The sequence below is a fragment of the Erythrolamprus reginae genome, chromosome 6, assembly GCF_031021105.1.
Source record: "Erythrolamprus reginae isolate rEryReg1 chromosome 6, rEryReg1.hap1, whole genome shotgun sequence".
NCBI lineage: Eukaryota > Metazoa > Chordata > Lepidosauria > Squamata > Dipsadidae > Erythrolamprus > Erythrolamprus reginae.
In genome coordinates, this window is record NC_091955.1 from 6,017,853 (window position 1) to 6,041,168 (window position 23,316).

At 41.8% G+C, this 23,316-nt stretch overlaps 1 protein-coding gene across 2 annotated transcripts in view; it reads left to right on the forward strand.

The window, feature by feature from the left end:
- The window catches only part of COG5 (component of oligomeric golgi complex 5), a 138,936-nt gene that overhangs the window by 61,916 nt on the left and 53,704 nt on the right, over window positions 1-23,316 (forward strand). For both annotated transcript variants that reach the window (XM_070755153.1, XM_070755154.1), the window contains exons 8-10: window positions 14,193-14,355; window positions 17,578-17,690; window positions 18,684-18,761. In XM_070755153.1, the coding sequence (XP_070611254.1) occupies window positions 14,193-14,355; window positions 17,578-17,690; window positions 18,684-18,761 (354 nt within the window). The remainder of the gene's footprint in view (window positions 1-14,192; window positions 14,356-17,577; window positions 17,691-18,683; window positions 18,762-23,316) is intronic.

The window sequence follows — 23,316 nt, forward strand, 5'->3', positions numbered from 1 at the left end:
GGAATATCAACCCTATTGCACACTTTAGAGTCATCAGCAAATAGGCAAACCTTCCCTTTTGTAAGAACTTTAAGCATAGAATTAGAACGGAGGCCGACAGGGTCTGGATGGGTGCTAACAGGCTCAAACTCAACCCTGACAAAACGGAGTGGCTGTGGGTACTCCCTCCCAAGGACATGTCCATCTATCTGCCCATTACCCTGGGTTGGGGGGGAATTGTTGACCCCCTGACAGAGGGTTCACAACTTGGGCGTCCTCCTCAATCCACAGCTGACTCTAGAATATCATCTTTCAGCTGTGGCAAGGGGGGCATTTGCCCAGGTTCGCCAAGTACATAAGTTGTGGCCCTGTTTGGACAGAGAGTCTTTGTCAGTCGTGCCCTCGTCACCTCGAGGTTCGACTACTGCAATGCTCTCTACATGGGGCTACCTTTGAAGAGTGTTCGGAGACTTCAAATCATCCAAAATGCAACTGCGCAACCGGTTATGGGCCTTCGAAGGCATACCCATATTTCTCTGTCATTCCGCGGACTGCATTGCCTGCCGATTAGTTTCCGGACACAAGTGTTGGTTATGACCTATAACCTCAACCCTGACAAGACGGAGTGGCTGTGGGTTTTGCCTCCCAAGGACAATTCCATCTGTCCGTCCGTTACCCGGGGGGGGTATTAAAAGTGTTCGGAAACTTCAGATCGTGCAGAATGCGGCCGCGAGAGCACTCTCCCAGATATGCCCATGTCTCGTCAACACTCCCCGTCTTACATTGGCTGCCGATCAGTTTCCGGTCACAATTCAAAGTGTTGGTTATGACCTATAAAGCCCTACATGGCATCGGACCAGAATATCTCCGGGACCGTCTTCTGCTGCATGAATCCTAGCAACCGGTTAGGTCCCACAGAGTTGGCCTTCTCCGGGTCACGTCGACTAAACACTGTCGTCTGATGGGACCCAGGAGAAGAGCCTTCTCTGTGGCGGCCCCGGCCCTCTGGAATCAACTCCCCCCAGGGATTAGGACTGCCCCCACCCTCCTTGCCTTTCAAAAGCTCCTGAAGACCCACCTATGTTGCCAGGCATGGGGAAACTGACACACCCCTAGCTATTATGGTCTTATGTATGGTTTGTTAGGTGGTGTGATTGTTTTTCTTTTTATAATAAGGGTTTTAAATTGTTGGTTAACATTAGATTTGTACATGGTGTATTGTTGTTGTGAGCCACTCCAAGTCCTCGGAGAGGGGCGGCATACAAATCTAATAAATTATTATTATTATTATTATTATTATTATTATTATTATTATTATTATTATTAATTATAAAGCCTACATGGCATCAGGCCAGATTATCTCCGAGACCGCCTTCTGCCGCGTAAATCCCATCGATCGGTCAGGTCCCACAGTCGGCCTTCTCCAGCTCCCATTAACTAGACAATGTCATTTGGCAGGACCTAGGGGCAGAGCCTTCTCTGTAGGGGCCCTAGCCCTCTAGAATCAGCTCCCCCCGGAGGTTCGCACTGCCCCCACCCTCCTCATCTTCCGTGAAAGATTAAAGACCTATTTATGCCACCAGGTTTGGGGCCATTAGACCTTAGCCCCCTGATCGACGAGTGTAGTATGTTTTGCTGTGTGAATGGTAATGAATGTTTTAAAATCTTATCAGCGTTTTTAAAAGTTTTTGAGTTATATTAATTGGATTTTTTAGATATGTCTATGATATATTGTTTTTGATATGTTGTGAGCCGCCCCGAGTCCTCGGAGAGGGGCGGCATACAAATCCAATTAATAAATAAATAACGAGCCGGGGTGGCGCAGCAGGTAGAGTGTTGTACTGCAGGCCACTGAAGCTGACTTGTAGATCTGAAGGTCAGCGGTTCAAATCTCATCGCCGGCTCAAGGTTGACTCAGCCTTCCATCCGTCCGAGGTGGGTAAAATGAGGACCCGGATTGTGGGGGCAATAGCCTAGCTCTGTTAAAAAAGTGCTATTGCTAACATGTTATAAGCCGCCCTGAGTCTAAGGAGAAGGGCGGCATAAAAATTGAATAACTAAATAACTAAATAACTAAATAACTAAATAACTAAATAACTAAATAACTAAATAACTAAATAACTAAATAACTAACACGGGGGGAAAAACCCGAACTCACAGCAATGTACATACATATAGCCGTGAAAATCTACGAAAACACAAAACATATCAGCCATTGTTAACATCCATTGGTTCACTTTGTAATGTTAAATTTGTTCGACACGTTGTTTTGATAAAATAGGATCTCCGTTATTGAGAATTAATTAGAATAGTATTTTTAAATTTTATTATATATGAGTTTTTATATTCCCCAGAAGAACATGGGCTGGTTTGACTAAATAGAAAGAGAGAACACTATCATGAGTTTTAATGAATGTAACTGTACGTTGGAAAATGTCAAGCTTGACAAATATTGACCTTGGTGATCCCGAAACATCTTTATTTGCTTTGAAATTAGTTTAAACTTCAAGAAAAGTCAATTGCCTGAGTGAGGGTGTTTATCACTTTTCTTTAATTTCATTTTCCCCCCAGATGGTATTGGAAAGAGTTAAATATTGCAGGAGAAAAGAAAATCAGAGATGAAAGATAGAATATCTGCCAGTAGTTTTAGATTGTTTCCATCACTACATAATTAAATGACTTTCTAGTTTTAGGACCTGGCCTTTCTAACCGACCCAATCAAGAGCATGTCACAAGTGTTAGAAATCTGAGCTGCGATGCACAAAATTATGTGATAGTTTTAAGTATGCTCATGTGTTTCTCTCGTGAGATGGATCCTAAAATGGTTTTAAACCTTTGAAGAGTGTTCGGAAACTCCAGATCGTGCAGAATGCAGCTGCGAGAGCTATCATGGGCTTCCCTAGGTATGCCCATGTCACACCAACACTCCGCAGTCTGCATTGGTTGCCGATCGGTTTCCGGTCACAATTCAAAGTGTTGGTTATGACCTATAAAGCCCTTCATGGCATCGGACCACAATACCTCCGGGACCGCCTTCTGCCGCATGAATCCCAGCGACCAGTTAGGTCCCACAGAGTTGGCCTTCTCCGGGTCCCGTCGACTAAACAGTGCCGTTTGGCGGGACCCAGGGAAAGAGTCTTCTCTGTGGCGGCCCCGACCCTCTGGAACCAACTCCCCCCAGATATCAGAGTTGCCCCCACCCTCCTTGCCTTTCGTAAGCTCCTTAAAACCCACCTCTGTCGTCAGGCATGGGGGAATTGAGATATTCCCTTCCCCTAGGCTTATAAAAAAATTATGCATGGTATGTCTGTATGTATGATTGGTCTCTTAAATTGGTGTTTCTTTTTAAAATTAATTGAAATATTAGATTTGTTTATATTGTTTATTACTGTTGTTAGCTGCCCCGAGTCTGCGGAGAGGGGCGGAATACAAATTTGATAGATAGATAGATAGATAGATAGATAGATAGATAGATAGATAGATAGATAGATAGATAGATAGATAAAAAAGAAAGTAAAAAGGCCAGTCCTTCAAACGCGAACTGATAAATCAGGGTTTCTCAACATTTAAAAAGTCTGAACTTCAACTCTCCGAATTCCCCTGACAGTATGAAGTTGAAGCCCAGACATCTTAAAACTTAGTTTAAGAAATAAATGTATTATTAAATAAATGAATTGTAAATTTTGGGGTACTCTTTGAGCTTGGTTGTTTCTTGCAGACATTTCTTTTTTAAAAAATTAAATAAATGTTTATGGATTAAAATCAAACATATACATTATATTTACAAATATGAGTACAAGTCAAAACAAACAACATAACAAAAAACAAACAAAAAGATAAATACCGAAAAAATAACATGATTAAAAACAAGAGAGAAATCCCCATTCTCTCTTACCTATCTAATTCTTACTTAAATCTTTCTATATTTTGTGCAGATATTCATCTCGTTTAGTATAATTACAATCTCATCTTTGGTGTATTATGGTTCTATATCCTGAGTCCTTCGAGATTGGGTGGCATAGAAGTCAAATTAAATAAATAAATAAATATGTTATTGCTATTATATATACATTACTATAATTGATACATCAATACCTTCCACCTTTGAATACTAATTTTTATTGTCTATTCCAGTTTTTCTATCTCTATATATTCTCTTTAAAGTCACCTCTATGCAGTGTAATTCCTGCAGACATTTCATTACCCAGCTAGGTAACATCATCAGTGGTAGCAGGGTTTGTGGATGGAAGAGAAATATAAGGAGGAGGAGGAGGACTCTGTGGGCCGTGGTGCTTTCTGAGCTTGGTTGTTTTCTTGCAGACGTTTCATTACCAAACTAGGTGACAGCATCAGTGCTAACTGACATTCAGGCATTGTTCATGCACAGTGGTACCTCTACCTAAGAACGCCTCTATTTACAAACTTTTCTAGATAAGAACCAGGCATTCAAGATTTTTTTGCCTCTTCTCAAGAACCATTTTCCACTTACAAACCCGAGCCTCCGAAACTATAACCGGAAAAGGCAGGGAGAAGCCTCCGTGGGGCCTCCCTAGGAATCTCCTGGGAGGAAACAGGGCCAGAAAGGTGGGGAGAAGCCTCCATGGGGCCTCTCTAGGATTCTCCTGGGAGGAAATAGGGCCGGAAAAGGCAGGGAGAAGCCTCCATGGGGCCTCTCTAGGAATCTCCTGGGAGGAAACAGGGCCGGAAAAGGCGGGGACAAGCCTCCGTGGAGCCTCTCTAGGAATCTCCTAGGAGGAAACAGGGCCAGAAAGGCAGGGAGAAGCCTCCATGGGGCGTTTCTAGGAATCTCCTGGGAGGAAACAGGGCCGGAAAAAATGGGGAGAAGCCTCCATGGGGCCTCTCTAGAAATCTCCTGGGAGGAAACAGGGTTGGAAAAGGCAGGGAGAAGCCTCCGTGGGGCCTCTCTAGGAATTTCCTAGGAGGAAACGGCCTCCACCCTCCCTGTGGTTTCCCCAATCGCACGCATTATTTGCTTTTATATTGATTCCTATGGGGAAAATTGCTTCTTCTTACAAACTTTCTACACAGAATGAATTAAGTTCGTAAGTAGAGATACCACTGTACCTTCTTTGGTAAGAAAATATCTGAAAGTAAACAACCCAGCTCAAAGACCCCTCACTTCAACCCTGAGCTACAAATATTCTCTTCTATCAGTAGTTATAAACTTTATACAGAAAAAAAATTCTGTTCCTTCTCCAAATTTGTCAAATTAACAGATTTTGTGCCACGGCGGTGTAAGAACGCCATCAAACACCATTTCCTAGAAAAAGAGCGGACACAAGTCTGTTGAAACCTTTGGTGATTTGTGTAAATTAGACATTAGTTCCATTTCCACCCAAAGAATCTTTTTGAATTTCCACACAAATGAATCTTTCAGAGACTTCAAGAAGGAGGGATCAATAATTTAATTCAATTTAGTTGATTGTATTTCTAGACCACCCAACTTCCGAAGGACTCTGCGCGGCCAACAACAGGATATAGAAAATACAGGTTAAAAACATCATAAAAGATTTAATTTTTTTTTTAAAAAAGATTTAAAAATGGTTAAAAAATCACATACATACATAGCATTCAGGCTGGATCTTGCAATTGTGAGATCAACAGCCTGGTGGAAAAGCCAGGTCTTCAATGCTTTCCGGAAGGCCAATAGAGTGGAGGCAGTCCAGATCTCAGGGGGTAGTTGGTTCTAGAAAGCCGGGGTAACCACAGAGAAGGCCCTTCCCCACGTGCCCGCCAGCTGACACTGTTTAGTTGACGGGACCTGGAGAAGTCTTCAAAGAGGGGCAGAATACAAATCTAAATATTAAAAAATATTATTATTATTAATATCGATCTATATTTATTATTATTAATAATAATAATATTTATTATTATTATTATTATTATTATTATTATTATTATTATTATTATTATTATTAATTTGTGTCCAGACATTTAGCAATTGTAGGGTCCAGCTATCTACACATCTTCTGATTTTGCACTACTATATTATAAAGAAAATGAAAGGGTTAATTCTTATTTTTTCCTTGGTGGATTTACTCAAAGCACAAACTCTGCATTTTTCACCCCTTCGTTACTACTGAGTGCAGTGGAGTTTTTACAAAAAACCCAGTGCCTCCTGCAGTGAAGACTCCCTGAGAGATTGGAAAGACCTTTGGCTTGTCAGACTCCCAGTTTGGTTACCATAGTAAATATAGATCGGAACAAGGAGGTGTCTCAAAATTCAGACTCCGTTTGACTCCATTTTGTGGACCGACGATTGGTAAACAAAATGAAACCTTGCAGATAAGGAAACACGGCCAGTATTGGGCAGCCACTTAGCGCTCGAACTGGACGATCCTCGGTGGCCGATGGGGCGCGTATGTTCCCAACACATAACATCATCAGAGGGTTTGTGGATGGAAGAGAAGGATAAGGGGAGGAGGAGGACTGTGGGGTCCTCAGTGCTCTCTCAATTGGGTGGTTTTCTTGAAGACATTTCATTACCCAACTAGGTAACATCATCAGTGGTAGGAGGGTTTGTGGATGGAAGAGAAGGATAGGGGGGGGGAGGACTTTGTGGGCCGTGGTGCTTTCTGAGCTTGGTTGTTTTCTTCCAGATGTTTCATTAGCAAACTGGGTAACATCATCACTGCTAACTGACATCCTAGCATTGATCATGTACAGTGGTACCTCTACCTAAGAATGCCTCTACTTACGGACTTTTCTATATGAGATCTGGGTGTTCAAGATTTTTTGGCCTCTTCTCAAGAACCATTTTCCACTTACAAACCCGAGCCTCCGAAACTGTAACCGGAAAAGGCAGGGAGAAGCCTCCATGGGGCCTCTCTAGGAATCTCCTGGGAGGAAACAGGGCCAGAAAAGGCGGGGATAAGCCTCTGTGGGGCTTCTCTAATTATCTCCTGGGAGGAAACAGGGCAGGAAAAGGTGGGGAGAAGCCTCTGTGGGGACTCCCTAGGAATCTCCTGGGAGGAAACAGGGCTGGAAAAAGTGGGGAAAGGAAACACGGCCAGTAATGGGCAGCCACTTAGCGCGCTAACTGGACGGTCCTCGGTGGCCGATGTGGCGCGTATGTTCCCAACATGTGCGGGGTCTCGCCCCACACTAGATTTGGCTTCTGCGCATGCATAGCAAAACAAATCTCGCGAGATTTCTGCCGATAATTTGGCCCCGCGCATGCAAAAACCAGAAAAATAGCGGAAATCTCGCTTGTGTTCTCGAGATTTCCACTCTCCGATGGTATTTTTCGTTCTGCACATGCGCGGAAGCAAAAAAAAATATGGCGATTTTTACCAGAAATTGGTTTCTCCACAAAATGGAGTCCAATGGAGTCTGAATTTGAGACGCCTCCTTGTTCCAATCCATATATATATTGTATCCAAACTTAGCCATCTTGCTTAGCAACCGTGATTTTTGGGGTCAGTTGCAGTCATAAGTCGAGGGCTACACGTAATGGAAGAAGGGAGTCGGTTTTAACCAGATATTAAATGTAGCACGTTGCAAATTGGACTTAAATAATTCAGTATTTTCACAAGTCGCGGCAACATTTCCTTTGTCGCTGAGTCGATCCTTAATTCATGATTAGAAATAATCTAAAGAACATTGGGTCATCTTCCCGGGCGTAGAAAGAAGTTATCTTTCTTTCCCAGACGCCAATTATAAAAGTCCGACACTGGTTCACAATTAATCCCTTTTTTAAAAAGGTCATTGTAGCACATTTAAATAAAGCATGAACATTCAGCAATCTGATTGAAGCCTGCCCTTCCGTTGGGTCTTTCGGTCACAGAGTAATGATAAAAATAATATCTGCAAAGAAAAGGTCCAAGGTTTGGTCTCCCCCGGCACTGAGAATTAAATAATCGGAAGTAAATATTATCCAATTGTTAGAAAAACAGAATATTCAGAAGGGGCCTTGGAGGTTATCTAAGGCAACCCTTCACTCAAGCAGGAGACCTTTTCAGATAAAAGGTGGTCTTATCTCCTTTTAAAAAACCCCGTGGAAGCACCCACAAACTCTGGAGGCAAGTCATTCCACCAATTTGCCGTTCTAAGTGGCAGGAAATTTCTAGTTGATCTTCACAAGTCCATATGCTCACTGAGGAATTCTGGGAGTTGAAGTCCACATGTCCATATGCTGACTGAAGAAGTCTGGGAGTTGAAGACCACAAGTCTACATTATGGCTGAGGAATTCTGGGAGTTGAAGTCCATAAGTCTACATGATAGCTAAGGAATTCTGGGAGTTGAAGTCCACAAGTCTACATGATGGCTGGGGAATTTTGGGAGTTGAAGTCCACACGTCTACATGATGGCTGGGGAAGACCACAAGTTCATATGCTGACTGAGGAATCCTGGGACTTGAAGTCCACACGTCTATATGATAGCTAAGGAATTCTGGGAGTTGAAGTCCACAAGTCTACATGATGGCTGGGGAATTTTGGGAGTTGAAGTCCACAAGTCTACATGGTGGCTGGGGAAGACCACAAGTCCACATGCTGATTGAGGAATTCTGGGAGTTGAAGACCACAAGTCTACAGATGAGGAATTCTGGGAATTGAAGTCTATATGCTGGTTGAGGAAGTCTGGGAACTGAAGTCCAAAAGTTTAAAAGTGGCCAAACGTGGACAGTTCTGGTTTAGCCTTAAAACCCTGCTCAACTTCCATAGCCAATGAGGTTGTTCCTCCTGTAGCTAGAGACGTTATATAAACCATATAATCTAAATCCATGATGACCGTTCACCCCGTTGGTAACACATTATTTCAAGTGTTGTGAGGTTCTCCATCCAACTTCCACTAAGCACTTATGTCACTTTAGATAAAAAGCGAAGAGGCATGGTTTTTAGGTGTCTGAAGCGAGTAGGTGTCCGTGACTCAGATGGATAAAATTAGAAGGATTTAGTGAGTGGATAATCGGCCCTCCGCAATTTTTGATCCAGACTTTGTGATAGCTTATCATTGTTGTCATTGTTTATCATAGTTTAAACATGGTTAGATCTTTATATATTTAATTTCGTTTATTTGTTTACCCTGCCTTCCTTCTTTTGACAAATAAGGCAAGGAACATATCCAACGCCACCCTCCTCGTCCTATTTTCCCCACAACGACAACCCTGCGAGGTGGATTTGGGCTGAGAGGGAAGGATTGGCTCCAAATCACCCAGTTGGCTTTCACATGACTAAGGCGGGACTAGAATTCACAGGCTCCTGGCGATTGGCCCAAAGTCACCCAGATGTCTTTCATGACTAAGGCGGTACTAGAATTCACGGGCTCCTGGTGATTGGCCCATCCAGCTGTCTTTCATGACTAAGGCAGTACTAGAATTTATGGGCTCCTGGTGATTGGCCCTTCCAGCTGTTTTTCATGACTAAGGCGATACTAGAATTCATGGGCTCCTGGTGATTGGCCCATCTAGCTGTCTTTCATGATTAAGGCGGTACTAGAATTCATGGGCTCCTGGTGATTGGCCCACACAGCTGTCTCTCATGACTAAGGCGGTACTAGAACTTATGGGCTACTGGTGATTGGCCCAACGTTACCCAGGTGTCTTTCATGACTAAGGCAGTACTAGAACTCACAGGCTCCTGGTGATTGGCTATCTTTCATGACTAAGGTGGGACTAGAACTCCCAGGCTCCTGGTGATTGGCCCAAAGTCACTCAGCTGTCTTTCATGACTAAGGTGGGACTAGAACTTATAGGATCCTGGTAATTGTCCCAAAATCACCCAGCTGTCTTTCATGGCTAAGGGGGGAGGGGGGACTAGAATTCATGGTCACCTAGTTATTGACCCAAAGTCGCCCAGCCAGCTTTCACGGCTAAGACAGGACTCAAACTCACCGCCTCTCAATTTCTCATCTTAACCAGTGGTGCAAAATGTCTTTGTAGTTTGATTATGTCAACATTAACCTTATATTAAAAACAAACCAAAATAACTAATTATTTCTGGCAACAGAACCTCAATCTGTCTCTTTTTTAATTCAGAGCTTCGGTTTCTTTGAGAAATTTCCTTGCGTAACGCTAAAATGTCTGTTATTCTTTTTATTTTCATTCCCCCCCCCCCCAATCTTACGGTTCCTCTCAAAGTTAATAAGCTTCTCTTAAAAGAAAAAAAAATTGCTGATAGAGCAACTAGCTAGGAGATGTTTATTTTAGAGAAGCCAACTGACGTGTAAATTTTAGACATAAAAAATTACACAGGCACCATTCTTTTCAAACGCCAGCAATGCCTATTTATAGACCGAGGAATAAACTTTTTGCCTTTGGTTTATTCACGAAGACAACGTTTGTATAACCATCCTTGCATTTGCACCAAATAAAAAATTTAAATATGGAGCTGCATAATGGAGTGAAATGTTGATTAACATTTCTCAACCCCAATCTTGAAGAGAAATACACTGCTCAAAAAAATAAAGGGAACGCTCAAAGAATGCATCCTAGATCTGAATGAATGAAATATTCTCACGGAATACTTTGTTCTGTACAAAGTTGAATGTGCACAACTGCATGTGAAATTGATTGTCCGTCAGTGTTGCTTCCTAAGTGGACGGTTTGATTTCACAGAAGTTTGATTGACTTATTTATTTATTATTTATTTATTAGATTTGTATGCCGCAGACTCGGGGCGGCTCACAACAATGATAAAACAATATACAGAGATCAAATCTAATATTTAAAATCTAAAAACCCATTATTTAAAAGAACATACAACACAAGCATACCATACATAAAACTATATAGGCCTGGAGGGAAATGTCTCAATCCCCCCATGCCTGACGGCAGAGGTGGGTTTTAAGAAGTTTGCGAAAGGCAAGGAGGGTGGGGGCAATCCTAATCTCCGGGGGGAGCTGGTTCCAGAGGGTCGGGGCTACCACAGAGAAGGCTCTTCCCCTGGGCCCCGCCAGACGACATTGTTAAGTTGACAGGACCCGGAGAAGACTGACTCTGTGGGACCTAACCGGTCGCTGGGATTCGTGCGGCAGAAGGTGGTCTTGGAGATATTCTGGCCCGATGCCATGAAGGACTTTATAGGTCATAACCAACACTTTGAATTGTGACCAGAAACTGATCGGCAACCAATGCAGACTGCGGAGTGTTGTGACATGGGCATACCTAGGGAAGCCCATGATTGCTCTCGCAGCTGCATTTTGCACGATCTGAAGTTTCCGAACACTCTTCAAAGGTAGCCCCATGTAGAGAGCGTTACAGTAGTCGAACCTAGTAGCTTGCTACAACTATTTTAGTTCAATTACTCACAGGAACCAACTTTTACAGTGTTGCAGCTTCTTCAAAGCATACTTCCATGAACAGCAACAGCACACAGCTAGCAGCGAACAGACAGAGAGAGCAAAGAGCTCTTGCCTAGTTAATACTTTTCACATAATTACTAGGTTGCTACACGCTCAACTGCCTCTGAATTACTCAGCATTCTTAACTGAGGCCTACTTTCTGCATTATAATATTACCAAGGGATTTTTAATTCCTGACATTGATCTGTTCTTCATTTTTAACAGTCGGGCAAGTTATTGAACTAGCTTAAGGGGGTGAAATGTTCCGGGTTCACTCGTGCCTGTCGGTCGTCGGGGAGCTCGTCGCGAAAGGAGTGCGAGGCCCACCCGCTGCCATTTGGGTTCTTTTACCCTCTGCGTATGCACAGAAAGCTTTGCGCAGGCACAGAGGATTAAAAACCCAAATGGCGGCTTTCAGGAAAATGGGCGTAGCCTCGCGCTCTCCGATGACTGACAGGCACTAGCGAACCGGGGACACTTCACGCCTGAACTAGCCGTCCTTTGTACTTTTGCCTTTGTTGCCGCTGCGCAGCTGTTCTGTGTCTTTCTCATGCTGTCCAGAAGACCAACAATTTTTTTTAACAGCTGTTCCCTTTTCGATAAGATGCCCGTTGCGCGAAATAATTTTCTTTGCAGCTCTGTTTGTGCGCGCGGTTGCTGACGGCTTGATTCTTAGCAGGTTCTAAGATAATGAAATTAGCCCAGCTAGGAATACATACACAACATTAATCAACAATTTCTACCTCAGCACAATCCAAATTGCGCCTGGTGAACATCATTTGTTGCCCCCATCCCTTGGGTTGATAATCCGATTTTTTCCTTCCTCCTGCATATAATCAGTTTAATTTCTATAGGTTCTCGGCCTTCTCCGTTACATTCTGAATAAGCGCAGAATCGGAGCTGGGAATGGGGGGGGGGAGGGGGGGCTGTCTCTGAAATTTATGCCACGAACCAAGGATTCGCCTTTCGGATCTTACATTAATGATTAGGTGCATTTCAACTAACGTGCCTTTGGATTTCGGTTTGATAACATATATGTATATTTCGGGCGGGGGTTCCTATCCACCGCCGGGGTATATTTCGGGCATAACGGGGTGACAGGAAGGTGAGGGGGCGCGTCCCGGTGAGATTTTGCTTCTGTGCATGCGCAGAAGTCAAAATCTTGAGAGAAGATGTGTGTGTTTATGAGAAGCGCAGCAGGTAGAGTGCAGTACTGCAGGCCACTGAAGCTGACTGTAGATCTATAGGTCAGCGGTTCAAATCTCATCACCGGCTCAAGGTTGACTCAGCCTTCCATCCTTCCGAGGTGGGTCAAATGAGGACCCGGATTGTTGGGGGCAAGATGCTGGCTCTGTTTTTAAAAAGTGCTATTGCTAACATGTTGTAAGCCGCCCTGAGTCAAAGGAGAAGGGCGGAAAAAATAAAATAAAATAAAATAAAATAAAATAATAAAATAAAATAAAATAAAAAAACAAATAAAATAAAATAAAATAACATAACATAACATAACATAACATAAAATAAAAAATAAAAAATAAAAAATAAAAATAAATAAATAAAATAAAATAAAATAAAATAAAATAAAATAAAATAAATCTGTCTCATACAAAATTTTGCTTCCTGCACATTCACGGAAGCAAAATCTCAACAGGCCGCAGGTGCCCACTTGTCACCTAAAGCTGCGCGCGCATCGCCACTTTTACTACCAGTGCATAGTGTGGCCCGTAACAGTAAGGAACGCGATACCAGTATATTTCCATTGCAGAGGTGGGTTCATACTGATTCTAACTGGTCCTTTAGAACTGTTAGTAGTTCGGTGATGACGTCAAGGACCCGGTCTCTGGGGGTGCCACCATCTTGGATTTTTGCGCATGCGCGGGAGCTAATTTTTGGCTTGCACAATTGCAGAAGCTATTTTTTTAAATTGCTGTGGGTGCAAAGCGCATGCGTGCGCACACACTCTCACGGCGCAACCCTGAGAGAACCGGCAGCAAAAGGATCCAGAACCCGCCCCTGTTTCCATGTATTACATTAATGCAATTTAGCTAAAAATCAAATGGGTTAGTCATTAAACTGGAAACCACCCTAATGAGGTTGTTTCACACAATATAGTAAAGTGGTACCTCTACTTACGAACTTAATTCGTTCCGTGACCAGGTTCTTAAGTAGAAAGGTTTGTAAGAAGAAGCAGTTTTTCCCATAGGAATCAATGTAAAAGCAAATAATGTGTGCAATTGGGGAAACCACAGGGAGGGTGGAGGCCCTGTTTTCTCCCAGGAGATTCCTACAGAGGCCCCACGGAGGCTTCTTCCCGCCTTTTCCGGCCCTGTTTCCTCCCCGGAGATTCCTAGAGAGGCCCCACGGAGGCTTCTCCCTGCTTTTTCCAGCCCTGTTTCCTCTTAGGAGATTCCTAGAGAGGCCCCACGAAGGCTTCTCCCCGCCTTTTCTGGCCCTGTTTCCTCCCAGGAGATTCCTAGAGAGGCTACACGAAGTCTTCTCCCTGCTTTTTCCAGCCCTGTTTCCTCTCAGGAGATTCCTAGAGAGGCCCCACGAAGGCTTCTCCCTGCCTTTTCCGGCCCTGTTTCCTCCCAGGTGATTCCTAGAGAGGCCCCACAGAGGCTTCTCCCAGCCTTTTCTGGTTACAGTTTCAGAGGCTCGCGTTTGTAAGTGGAAAATGGTTCTTGAGAAGAGGCAAAAACATCTTGGAACACCCGGTTCTTAGCTAGAAAGGTTCGTAAGTAGAGGCGTTTGTAGGTAGAGGTGCCACTGTATAAGGAAAAAGACTGATTAATCAGCATAGGAATCAAAACTTTGTGTCAGCTTGGCAAAAATTGCAGCACTTTTGACGCTGGAGGTAAATCTCTTGCTTAAAAGTTGATTCTTCGATGCTTGTTTCCTTTCTCTCTCCTAGAATCCTACTCAAGAAGGAACCGCTCTTCAAGTTTTCTATAATCTGGGAACGTTAAAAGTCACAATCGCTAACATTGTGGAGGGCTATTGCACAGCCTTGGAGGAAAATGTATACAGCGCTTTGGATTTTAAAGTTTTGACTCAGCCTTCTCAAGCAGCTAGAGGTACCCTGTCTCGTTATTTTGCCAGATTCGGCAAAACAATGCTTGATATAATTGGATATATGATCATAAATGGGGTATTATTCAAGTAGGAATAAATGGTGGAAGGTCTTAAGCATAAAACTTATCAGGAAAGACTTAATGAACTCAATCTGTATAGTCTGGAGGATAGAAGGGAAAGGGAGGACATGGTCGAAACATTTAAATACGTTAAAGGGTTAAATAAGGTTCAGGAGAGAAGTGTTTTTAATAGGAAAGTGAACACAAGAACAAGGGGACACAATCTGAGGTTAGTTGGGGGAAAGATCAAAAGCAACGTGAGAAAATATTATTTTACTGAAAGAGTAGTAGATGCTTGGAACAAACTTCGAGCAGACGTGGTTGGTAAATACACAGTAACTGAACTTAAACATGCCTGGGATAAACCTATCCTTTTATCTTAACCCATCCTAAGATAAAATACCGGAAATAGTATAAGGGCAGACTAGATTGACCATGAGGTCTTTTTCTGCCATCAGTCTTCTATGTTTCTAAATAACTATTTAAAGTTTGATCAATTGTCTTTTCTTAAAAGCCTCCAGTGATGGAAGCACTTACAACTTCTGGAGGCCAGTTGTTCCACTGGTTAATTGCCCTCACTGAGGAATTTTCTCCTTAATTCTAGGTTGCTTCTCTCCTTGATTAATTTCCATCCATTGTTTCTTGTCTTATTTTATTTATTTATTTATTTTATTTATTTATTTTGTCCAATACACAATACATATTGAAGAGGATAGACATGAAGTATTATATATAAAGAAAAGATATAAAAATAGAGGAGAAGATATATGAAAGGAAGAAAAGATATATGATATATGAGATAAGGGAAAGACAATTGGACAGGGGACGAAAGACAGGCTAGTGCACTTATGTACGCCCCTTACTGACCTCTTAGGAACCTGGAGTGGTCAATCGTGGATAGTCTAAGGGAGAAATGTTGGGGGTTAGGGGTTGACACTACTGAGTCTGGTGATGAGTTCCATGCTTCGACAATTTGATTGCTAAAGTCATATTTTTTACAGTCAAGCTTGGAGCGATTAATATTAAGTTTGAATTTGTTGCGTGCTCTTGTGTTGTTGCGGTTGAAGCTGAAGTAGTCATTGACAGGCAGGACATTGCAGCATATGATTTTGTGGGCAATACTTAGATCGTGTTTTAGGCGTCGTAGTTCTAAGCTGTCTTGTCTTCGGATGCTTTGGAATATGGGGTCCAAATGGACCACATATTCTCCAATTGTGACAGTTGACAAGCATTTGAATTTTGATCAAATGAGTGGGGAAAAACTGTCAGAAATCAGGCAGTAGGAAAAGCAAGTAGGATGCTTGGCTGCATAGCTAGAGGTATAACAAGGAGGAAGAGGGAGATTGTGATCCCGCTGTATAGAGCGCTGGTGAGACCACATTTGGAATACTGTGTTCAGTTCTGGAGACCTCACCTACAAAAAGATATTGACAAAATTGAACGGGTCCAAAGACGGGCTACAAGAATGGTGGAAGGTCTTAAGCATGAAACGTATCAGGAAAGACTTCATGGACTCAATCTGTATAGTCTGGAGGACAGAAGGAAAAGGGGGGACATGATCGAAACATTTAAATATGTTAAAGGGTTAAATAAGGTTCAGGAGGGAAGTGTTTTTAATAGGAAAGTGAACACAAGAACAAGGGGGCACAATCTGAGGTTAGTTGGGGGAAAGATCAAAAGCAACGTGAGAAAATATTATTTCACTGAAAGAGTAGTAGATCCTTGGAACAAACTTCCAGCAGACGTGGTTGGTAAATCCACAGTCACTGAATTTAAACATGCCTGGGATAAACATATGTCCATTATAAGATAAAACACAGGAAATAGTATAAGGACAGAGTAGATGGATCATGAGGTCTTTTTCTGCCGTCAGTCTTCTATGTTTCTATGTTTCTAAATCGCTTCATTCACTGTTGTCATCATTTTGAACGGAACTTAACATTTCAGCGCAGTCCCTTCATTCTTTCCAGACTTAAAGTCATATTAAGAGGGATAGTAATGAAAAGGTTGGAATGCAGAACATTTTACAGCTTGTTTGGCTGGGATTTTGATTGGAGCCTCTGATTTTAGCTAATAGAATATCCTACGTGATGGAGATACAAATTATACCTAAACCGCTTTGTAATCTTAGCCTTTAATCTGGCATAAAATATTGATGAAGAAAAAGAGAAATTACTCACTGTGGAGTTTTGGCATTTTTATTGCATAAGCAGCTAAATGCGATTTTACACTGAATTATTAATACGGGTAAAGGTACAATTTCTTATTATTTTAACCAGAATTTATTTACTGCGTAATGCGCAGTGGTAGTAGCAATCTGCCCCTTGGCGGGGTCAATCAAAAGTGGTATTGACCAGCTCTCTGAACTACTCAAAATTTAGTTTGTGGAAGCTTTTCAGAAATGGCTTTTTGATGTTCTGTCGGGCTCTCTGGTAGACTCCTCCCAAAAATTCACAGGTACAAATTTCAGACACACACGTTTGAAAATTCAAAACAATGTTCTTTATAATGAAAAGTCACTTAAACCAAGCCCTCTTTTGGTATAGCCAAGAGCACTCGTCTCCAAACAAACTGGTAATTTGTACAAGTCCCTGTACAAGTTCTGTGATACTTAGCTTGCAGCTGTGAGGCAATTCACAGTCCTTCTTTCACAAAGTGACACACACTTTGCCCTGGTTTAGTTTCAAAGCAGGGAAAAATCAGGACACAAAAGGTCAAAGTCAGCAAAGCAGTCACGAAACACAACGATCAGATAATCCTCCACAATGGCCAAACCCACAGGCTGCTATTAATAGCAGCCTCACTAATGACCACAGCCCCACCCAACCACGGGTGACCTCATTTTCTTTGATAATAATATCTCAGTTGTTGTTGCCTATGCATCGCTCTCCGCATGCGTGGCTGTATCATTAACTCTTGTTCTGAATCCAAGGAGGAGACAGATAATTGATCTCCTTCTGAGCTGTCTGCCACACTCTCCTCCTCCCTGTCACTCATGTCTTCTTGGTCAGAGGAGCCTTCATCATCAGATTCCACCGGGGGCAAAACAGGCCTGAAGCATGTGGATGTCTCCCCCACATCCACAGTCCTTGGGGCAGAAGCTGGGCCAGAGCTAACCATAACATTTGAGATGGATTATTATTATTTTTTTAAAAACACATTTAGGTGGTCCCGGTCGAGCAGCTATGCCCACCCCAGGAAATACCGCAGCCTTCCGAGCAGCTCTCTGGACCAATATGGAGAAATTGATGGATCAGATCTGTGCGGCTTGTGGACAGGTACTTGGTCACTCAAACATCCCTTTCCTTGGTTTGCAGCCTCCCTAAAACATCTCAAGAACTTGGACTTCAAATCATGTACTGTATTTTTTGGAGTAGAAGATGCACCCACCTCCCCAAAAGAGGATGAAAATTTGGGTGCTTCTTATACACCGAATACAGTGTTGCCTCGATTTTCGCGGGTTCGAACTTCGCGGAACGTCTATACCATGGTTTTTCAAAAATATTAATTAAAAAATACTTCGCGGGTTTTCCTGCCCGATGATGTCATGTGTCATTGCCAAACTTTCATCTGCCTTTAAAAAACATTTTTTAAAATAAACTTTAATAAGTAAACATGGTGAGTAATAATCTAAATGGTTGCTAGGGGAATGGGAAATTGTAATTTAGGGGTTTAAAGTGTTATGGGAAGGCTTGGGATACTGTCCATAGCCAAAAATAGTGTATTTACTTCTGCATCTCTACTTCATGGAAATTCGACTTTCACGGGCGGTCTCGGAACGCATCCCCCGCGAAAATGGAGGGAACACTGTATAGCCAAAAACGCGAGGCATGGAGGCAGCGATGATTTGCGGCAATCCCTGCAGCCTGGAACAGCTGATTGGCAGTTATTCACCCGCCAATCAGCTGCTCGTGCTGAATCAAGCAGAAATAATGTGCTGGAGCTAACCTGTCTGCTACGCACTCCGTTTCCACCACCGGAACGGCATTCCTCACCGTTCCGGGCTAAGCCCATCCCTGATCATTGAGATCTGGCCATAAATGGAATGCATGGTTTTTAAGTTTTGGACTTAAATTGTTTTTAAATTGCTTTCAGAGATTATAATATTATTTGTATATTTTATTTCTGTTTGTGAGCTGCCTAGAGTCCCTTGATTGATTGATTGATTGATTGATTGATTGATTGATTGATTGAATAAGTAAGTAAGTAAGTAAGTAAGTAAGTAAGTAAGTAAGTAAGTAAGTAAGTAAGTAAAATTTGTTATTTTCCAGGTACAGCATCTCCAGAAAGTCTTATCGAAGAAACGAGATCCGGTTACTCACGTGTGTTTCATTGATGAATTGGCAAAGGTAAAGATTTCCAGCTCTGCTCCCATCCTAAATACAGATAATTCTCGACTTACTCCCAAAACTGAGCCCAATACGGTGGTGCCTCTACTTACGAACTTAATTCCTTCCGTGACCAGGTTCTTAAGTAGAAAGGTTTGTAAGGAGAAGCAATTTGTCCCCATAGGAATCCATGTCAAAGCAAATAATGGGTGCGATTGGGGAAACCACAGGGAGGGTGGAGGCCCCGTTTCCTCCCAGGAGATTCCTAGAGAGGCCCCACGGAGGCTTCTCCCCGCCTTTTCCGGCTATGTTTCTTCTATTTCTTTTCTGTTACTACGGTATTTCTATTTCTCTTTTGTTTCTATACTCTCTTCTTATTCTTGTTCCATTCCATTTCATTCCTATAATCTAGTCCCATATTCTACTATCCTATCCCATCCTATCATTATTCTATACTATTACTATTTTCTATTCTGTTCTATTCAATTCCACTTTTCTTTCCCCCCCCCATTCCATTCCATTCTATTCTATTTTATTTTATTCCTATTTTCTAGTCTTTTCTATTCTCTATTCTATTCTATTACTATTTTCTGTTCTATTCTATTCTATTTTCTCTTATTATCTATTCTCCATTCCATTATTCTATTTTATTCCGTTCTGTTCTATTCTATTCTATTCCTCCATTCTGTTCTGTTCCATTCCATTCCATTCCATTATTCTATTCTATTCTATTCCATTCCATTATTCTATTCTATTCCATTCCATTCCTCCATTCTTTTCTGTTCCATTCCATTCCATTTAATTATTCTATTCTATTCTATTCCATTCCATTCCATTATTGTATTCTATTCCGTTCTGTTCTATTCTATTCCATTCCATTATTCTATTCTATTCCATTCCATTCGATTCCTCCATTCTGTTCTGTTCCATTCCATTTCATTATTCTATTCCATTCCATTCCATTACTCTATTCTATTCCGTTCTGTTCTATTCTATTCCATTCCATTATTCTATTCTATTCCATTCCATTCGATTCCTCCATTCTTTTCTGTTCCATTCCATTTCATTATTCTATTCCATTCCATTCCATTACTCTATTCTATTCCGTTCTGTTCTATTCTATTCCATTCCATTATTCTATTCTATTCCATTCCATTCGATTCCTCCATTCTTTTCTGTTCCATTCCATTCCATTCCATTATTCTATTCCATTCCATTCCATTACTCTATTCTATTCCGTTCTGTTCTATTCTATTCCATTCCATTATTCTATTCTATTCCATTCCATTCGATTCCTCCATTCTGTTCTGTTCCATTCCATTCCATTATTCCATTCCATTCTGTTCTATTCCATTCCATTTCATTCTATTCTATTCTATTCTATTCTAAATGGTTGTAAGTTAAGGTCTGCCTTTTTCATGCTTACCAAGATATATAATCATTTTTAAAACTATTGCTGAAGAAAGGGAATCAATGTTTTAGGACAGCATAAGATATTACCCAGGAAGACCCAAAGCTAAAAAATTGCTGGATGCTTCGAGAGAGGGACGGAGGGAGGGAGGGATACCCGTTGCCCAAAAATTACAGAACCGTGGTCGACTGCACGCCTGGTGTTCGAAAAGCGCCTCTCTGTTTAACGTGGCGAGGCGAAATGAGTCAGTTTCGCTCGCCTGTTGTCACAGCGTGGTATTGTGAAATTCAACTTGACAAGGCGGAAGATCTCCCCTGGCAGCCTTTGATGGGTAAGGAATGTTCAAGCAACATTTCCCCCCCCTTCCCGATCAGCCCCCCTCCCGCCCCGAATCCCATACAAGTGGGCTGAACAACAGATTGCAGACACAAGATGAGCAGCTGGAGGGAGGGGATTACTTTTTCTTCTCCCCCCCCAAAAAAAAACCCCCCCCACACTTTTCCTGGAATAACAGGAGAACACAGACCCCCGGCAATGATTTTTGGGGGGCTCTAAGGGAAGGACAGCGGCGTGAGAAAAAAAATAGCCGCACCTTTCATGTGACCGTTTTGGGGATAAACCGCTCTGTATGGCTGATTTTTTTTAAAAAAAAATCTGTAATGGATGTATTTTCGTGATGGTTGCGATCATGATTTATCACTTATTGCTTGTATGTACACTGAGAGCTTCTGCCCCAGAGACGAATTCCTTGTGTGTCCAGTCACATTTGGCCAATAAAGAGTTCTGTTCCGTTCTGTTCCACTCCACATATTCTATTCCTATTCTATTCCACTCCATTCTGCTCCACTCCATTCCACCTGTTCTGTTCTGTTCTATTCTACTGCATTCCATTAAATTCCATTCCATTCCATTTCTATTCTTATTCCACTCCACTCCGTCTATTCTATTCTATTCTATTCCATTCCATTCTATTGTTCTATTCCATTCCGTTCTGTTCTGTTCTATTCCATTCCATTCCATTCTATAATATTCTATTCTATTTTTTCCTATTCTATTCTATTCCATTCCATTCTATTGTATTCTTTATCTATTCTATTCTGTTCTTTTCTATTCTACTCCATTCCATTCCATTCTATAATATTCTATTCTAATTTTTTTCTTATTCTATTCTATTCCATTCCATTCCATTCTATTGTTCTATTCTATTCCATTCCGTTGTGTTCTGTTCTATTCTATTCCATTCCATTATATAATATTCTATTCTATTTTTTTCTTATTCTATTCTATTTTATTCCATTCCATTCTATTCTATTCTTTATCTATTCTATTCTTTTCTATTCCATTCCATTCTATTCTATTCTTTATCTATTCTTTATCTATTCTCTTCTATTCCATTCTATTCTATTCCATTCCATTCTATAATATTCTATTTTAATTTTTTTCCTACTCTACTCTACTCTACTCTACTCTATACCACTCCATTCTATTCTCAGTTAGGAGAATGCAAAAAACACCGTGTGACTTGATGAATTGGTATTATATATTAGTCTCTCGATTCGGCCATCTGTGTCTTGTTTGGAAGTTTTTTTCCTTTAAAAAAAACCTCAATTCCTTTTGACTGCTTCCTGTACCTGAGATACATTTTTTTTTTATCATCTGTTGTTTTTCTCCTTATTTGAGAATCTTGTTTAAGAGCAGTTGGTGAATAGTTTTCACCAAGGAACAAGAATGGTACAGGTAGTCCTCAGCTTACAACGTTGCTTTTAATGACCATTCGAAGTTATCCTGGCACTGAAAAAAAAAGCGATGAACCTTTTTCACACGTATGATTTTTGCAGTGACTGATATTTATGACCATCACAGTGTTGCAGGGTGTGTGTATGTGTGTCATACACACACACACCGATGTGTGAACACGTTTTGAGACCCTCTGGCAAGCAAAGTCAATATGTGAAGCCAGATTCACTTAACAACAACAACAACAACAACAACAACAACTATTATTATTATTATTATTATTATTATTATTATTATTATTATTATTATTAATTAGATTTGTATGCTGCCCCTCTCCGAAGACAATGTTATTCACTTAAAAAATGTAATGATTCACTGAAAGCAACCTGGCTAGAAAACTTGTAAAGTGGGGCAAAATTCGCACAACCAATGTTTCAGTTAGCGAATTAAATTTTTGGTCTCAATTATGGTCTTATGTCCAGGAGTATCTCTCTCATATCTCTCATAGGTGTGCAGAAGTCTTTGCACACATGTAGTGTTAGAAACAAGAAATTGTGACATCTGGGCAGGTGGGCGGAGCCTCCTGCTGCGGGTGGGTGGGCGGAGCCTCACACGGCGGGTGGGTGGAGCCTTGCGCTGCAGGCAGGTGATTCCGTGCCTCGCTATCAGTTCTGGTCACATTTCACCCCTGAACAAAACCTTCATGATCTGCCCAGTTTTTTAGTTTTCTCGTCATCCACTGTTTCTTTCCGCCGAAAGAAGCTAAATTTTATGTGGATTCTTGACGATGCTAAAATTAAACAGCGACTCTGTGACATGGTTCACTTTACTTAATTGTATATTCTTTTCTGAGCACGTCGTTTATAAATTAGTAAGCAGATTTTGTAGGCAAAACAATGCAGATGAATCCCCAAAATTAACATCAAACCAACGAATGAAGCAATAAACAAATCCCAAACAAGGAATCGCCGAGCAGGCTAACAGTAAACAAAGCAACCTAAGACCCTCCAATGCTACTCCAGCCAGTACTGAGAGGGCAAGCAACTGGAATGTAAACGCGAGAGGTTCGACTACTGTAATGCTCTCTACATGGGGCTACCTTTGAAAAGTGTTCGGAAACTTCAGATCGTGCAGAATGCAGCTGCGAGAGCAGTCATGGGCCTACCCAGGTATGCCCATGTTTCACCATCACTCCGCAGTCTGCATTGGCTGCCGATCAGTTTCCGGTCACAATTCAAAGTGTTGGTTATGACCTTTAAAGCCCTTCATGGCACTGGACCAGAATATCTCCGAGACCGCCTTCTGTCGCACGAATCCCAGCGACCAGTTAGGTCCCACAGAGTGGGCCTCCTCTGGGTCCCGTCAACTAAACAATGTCGGTTGGCGGGCCCCAGGGGGAGAGCCTTCTCTGTGGCGGCACCGACTCTC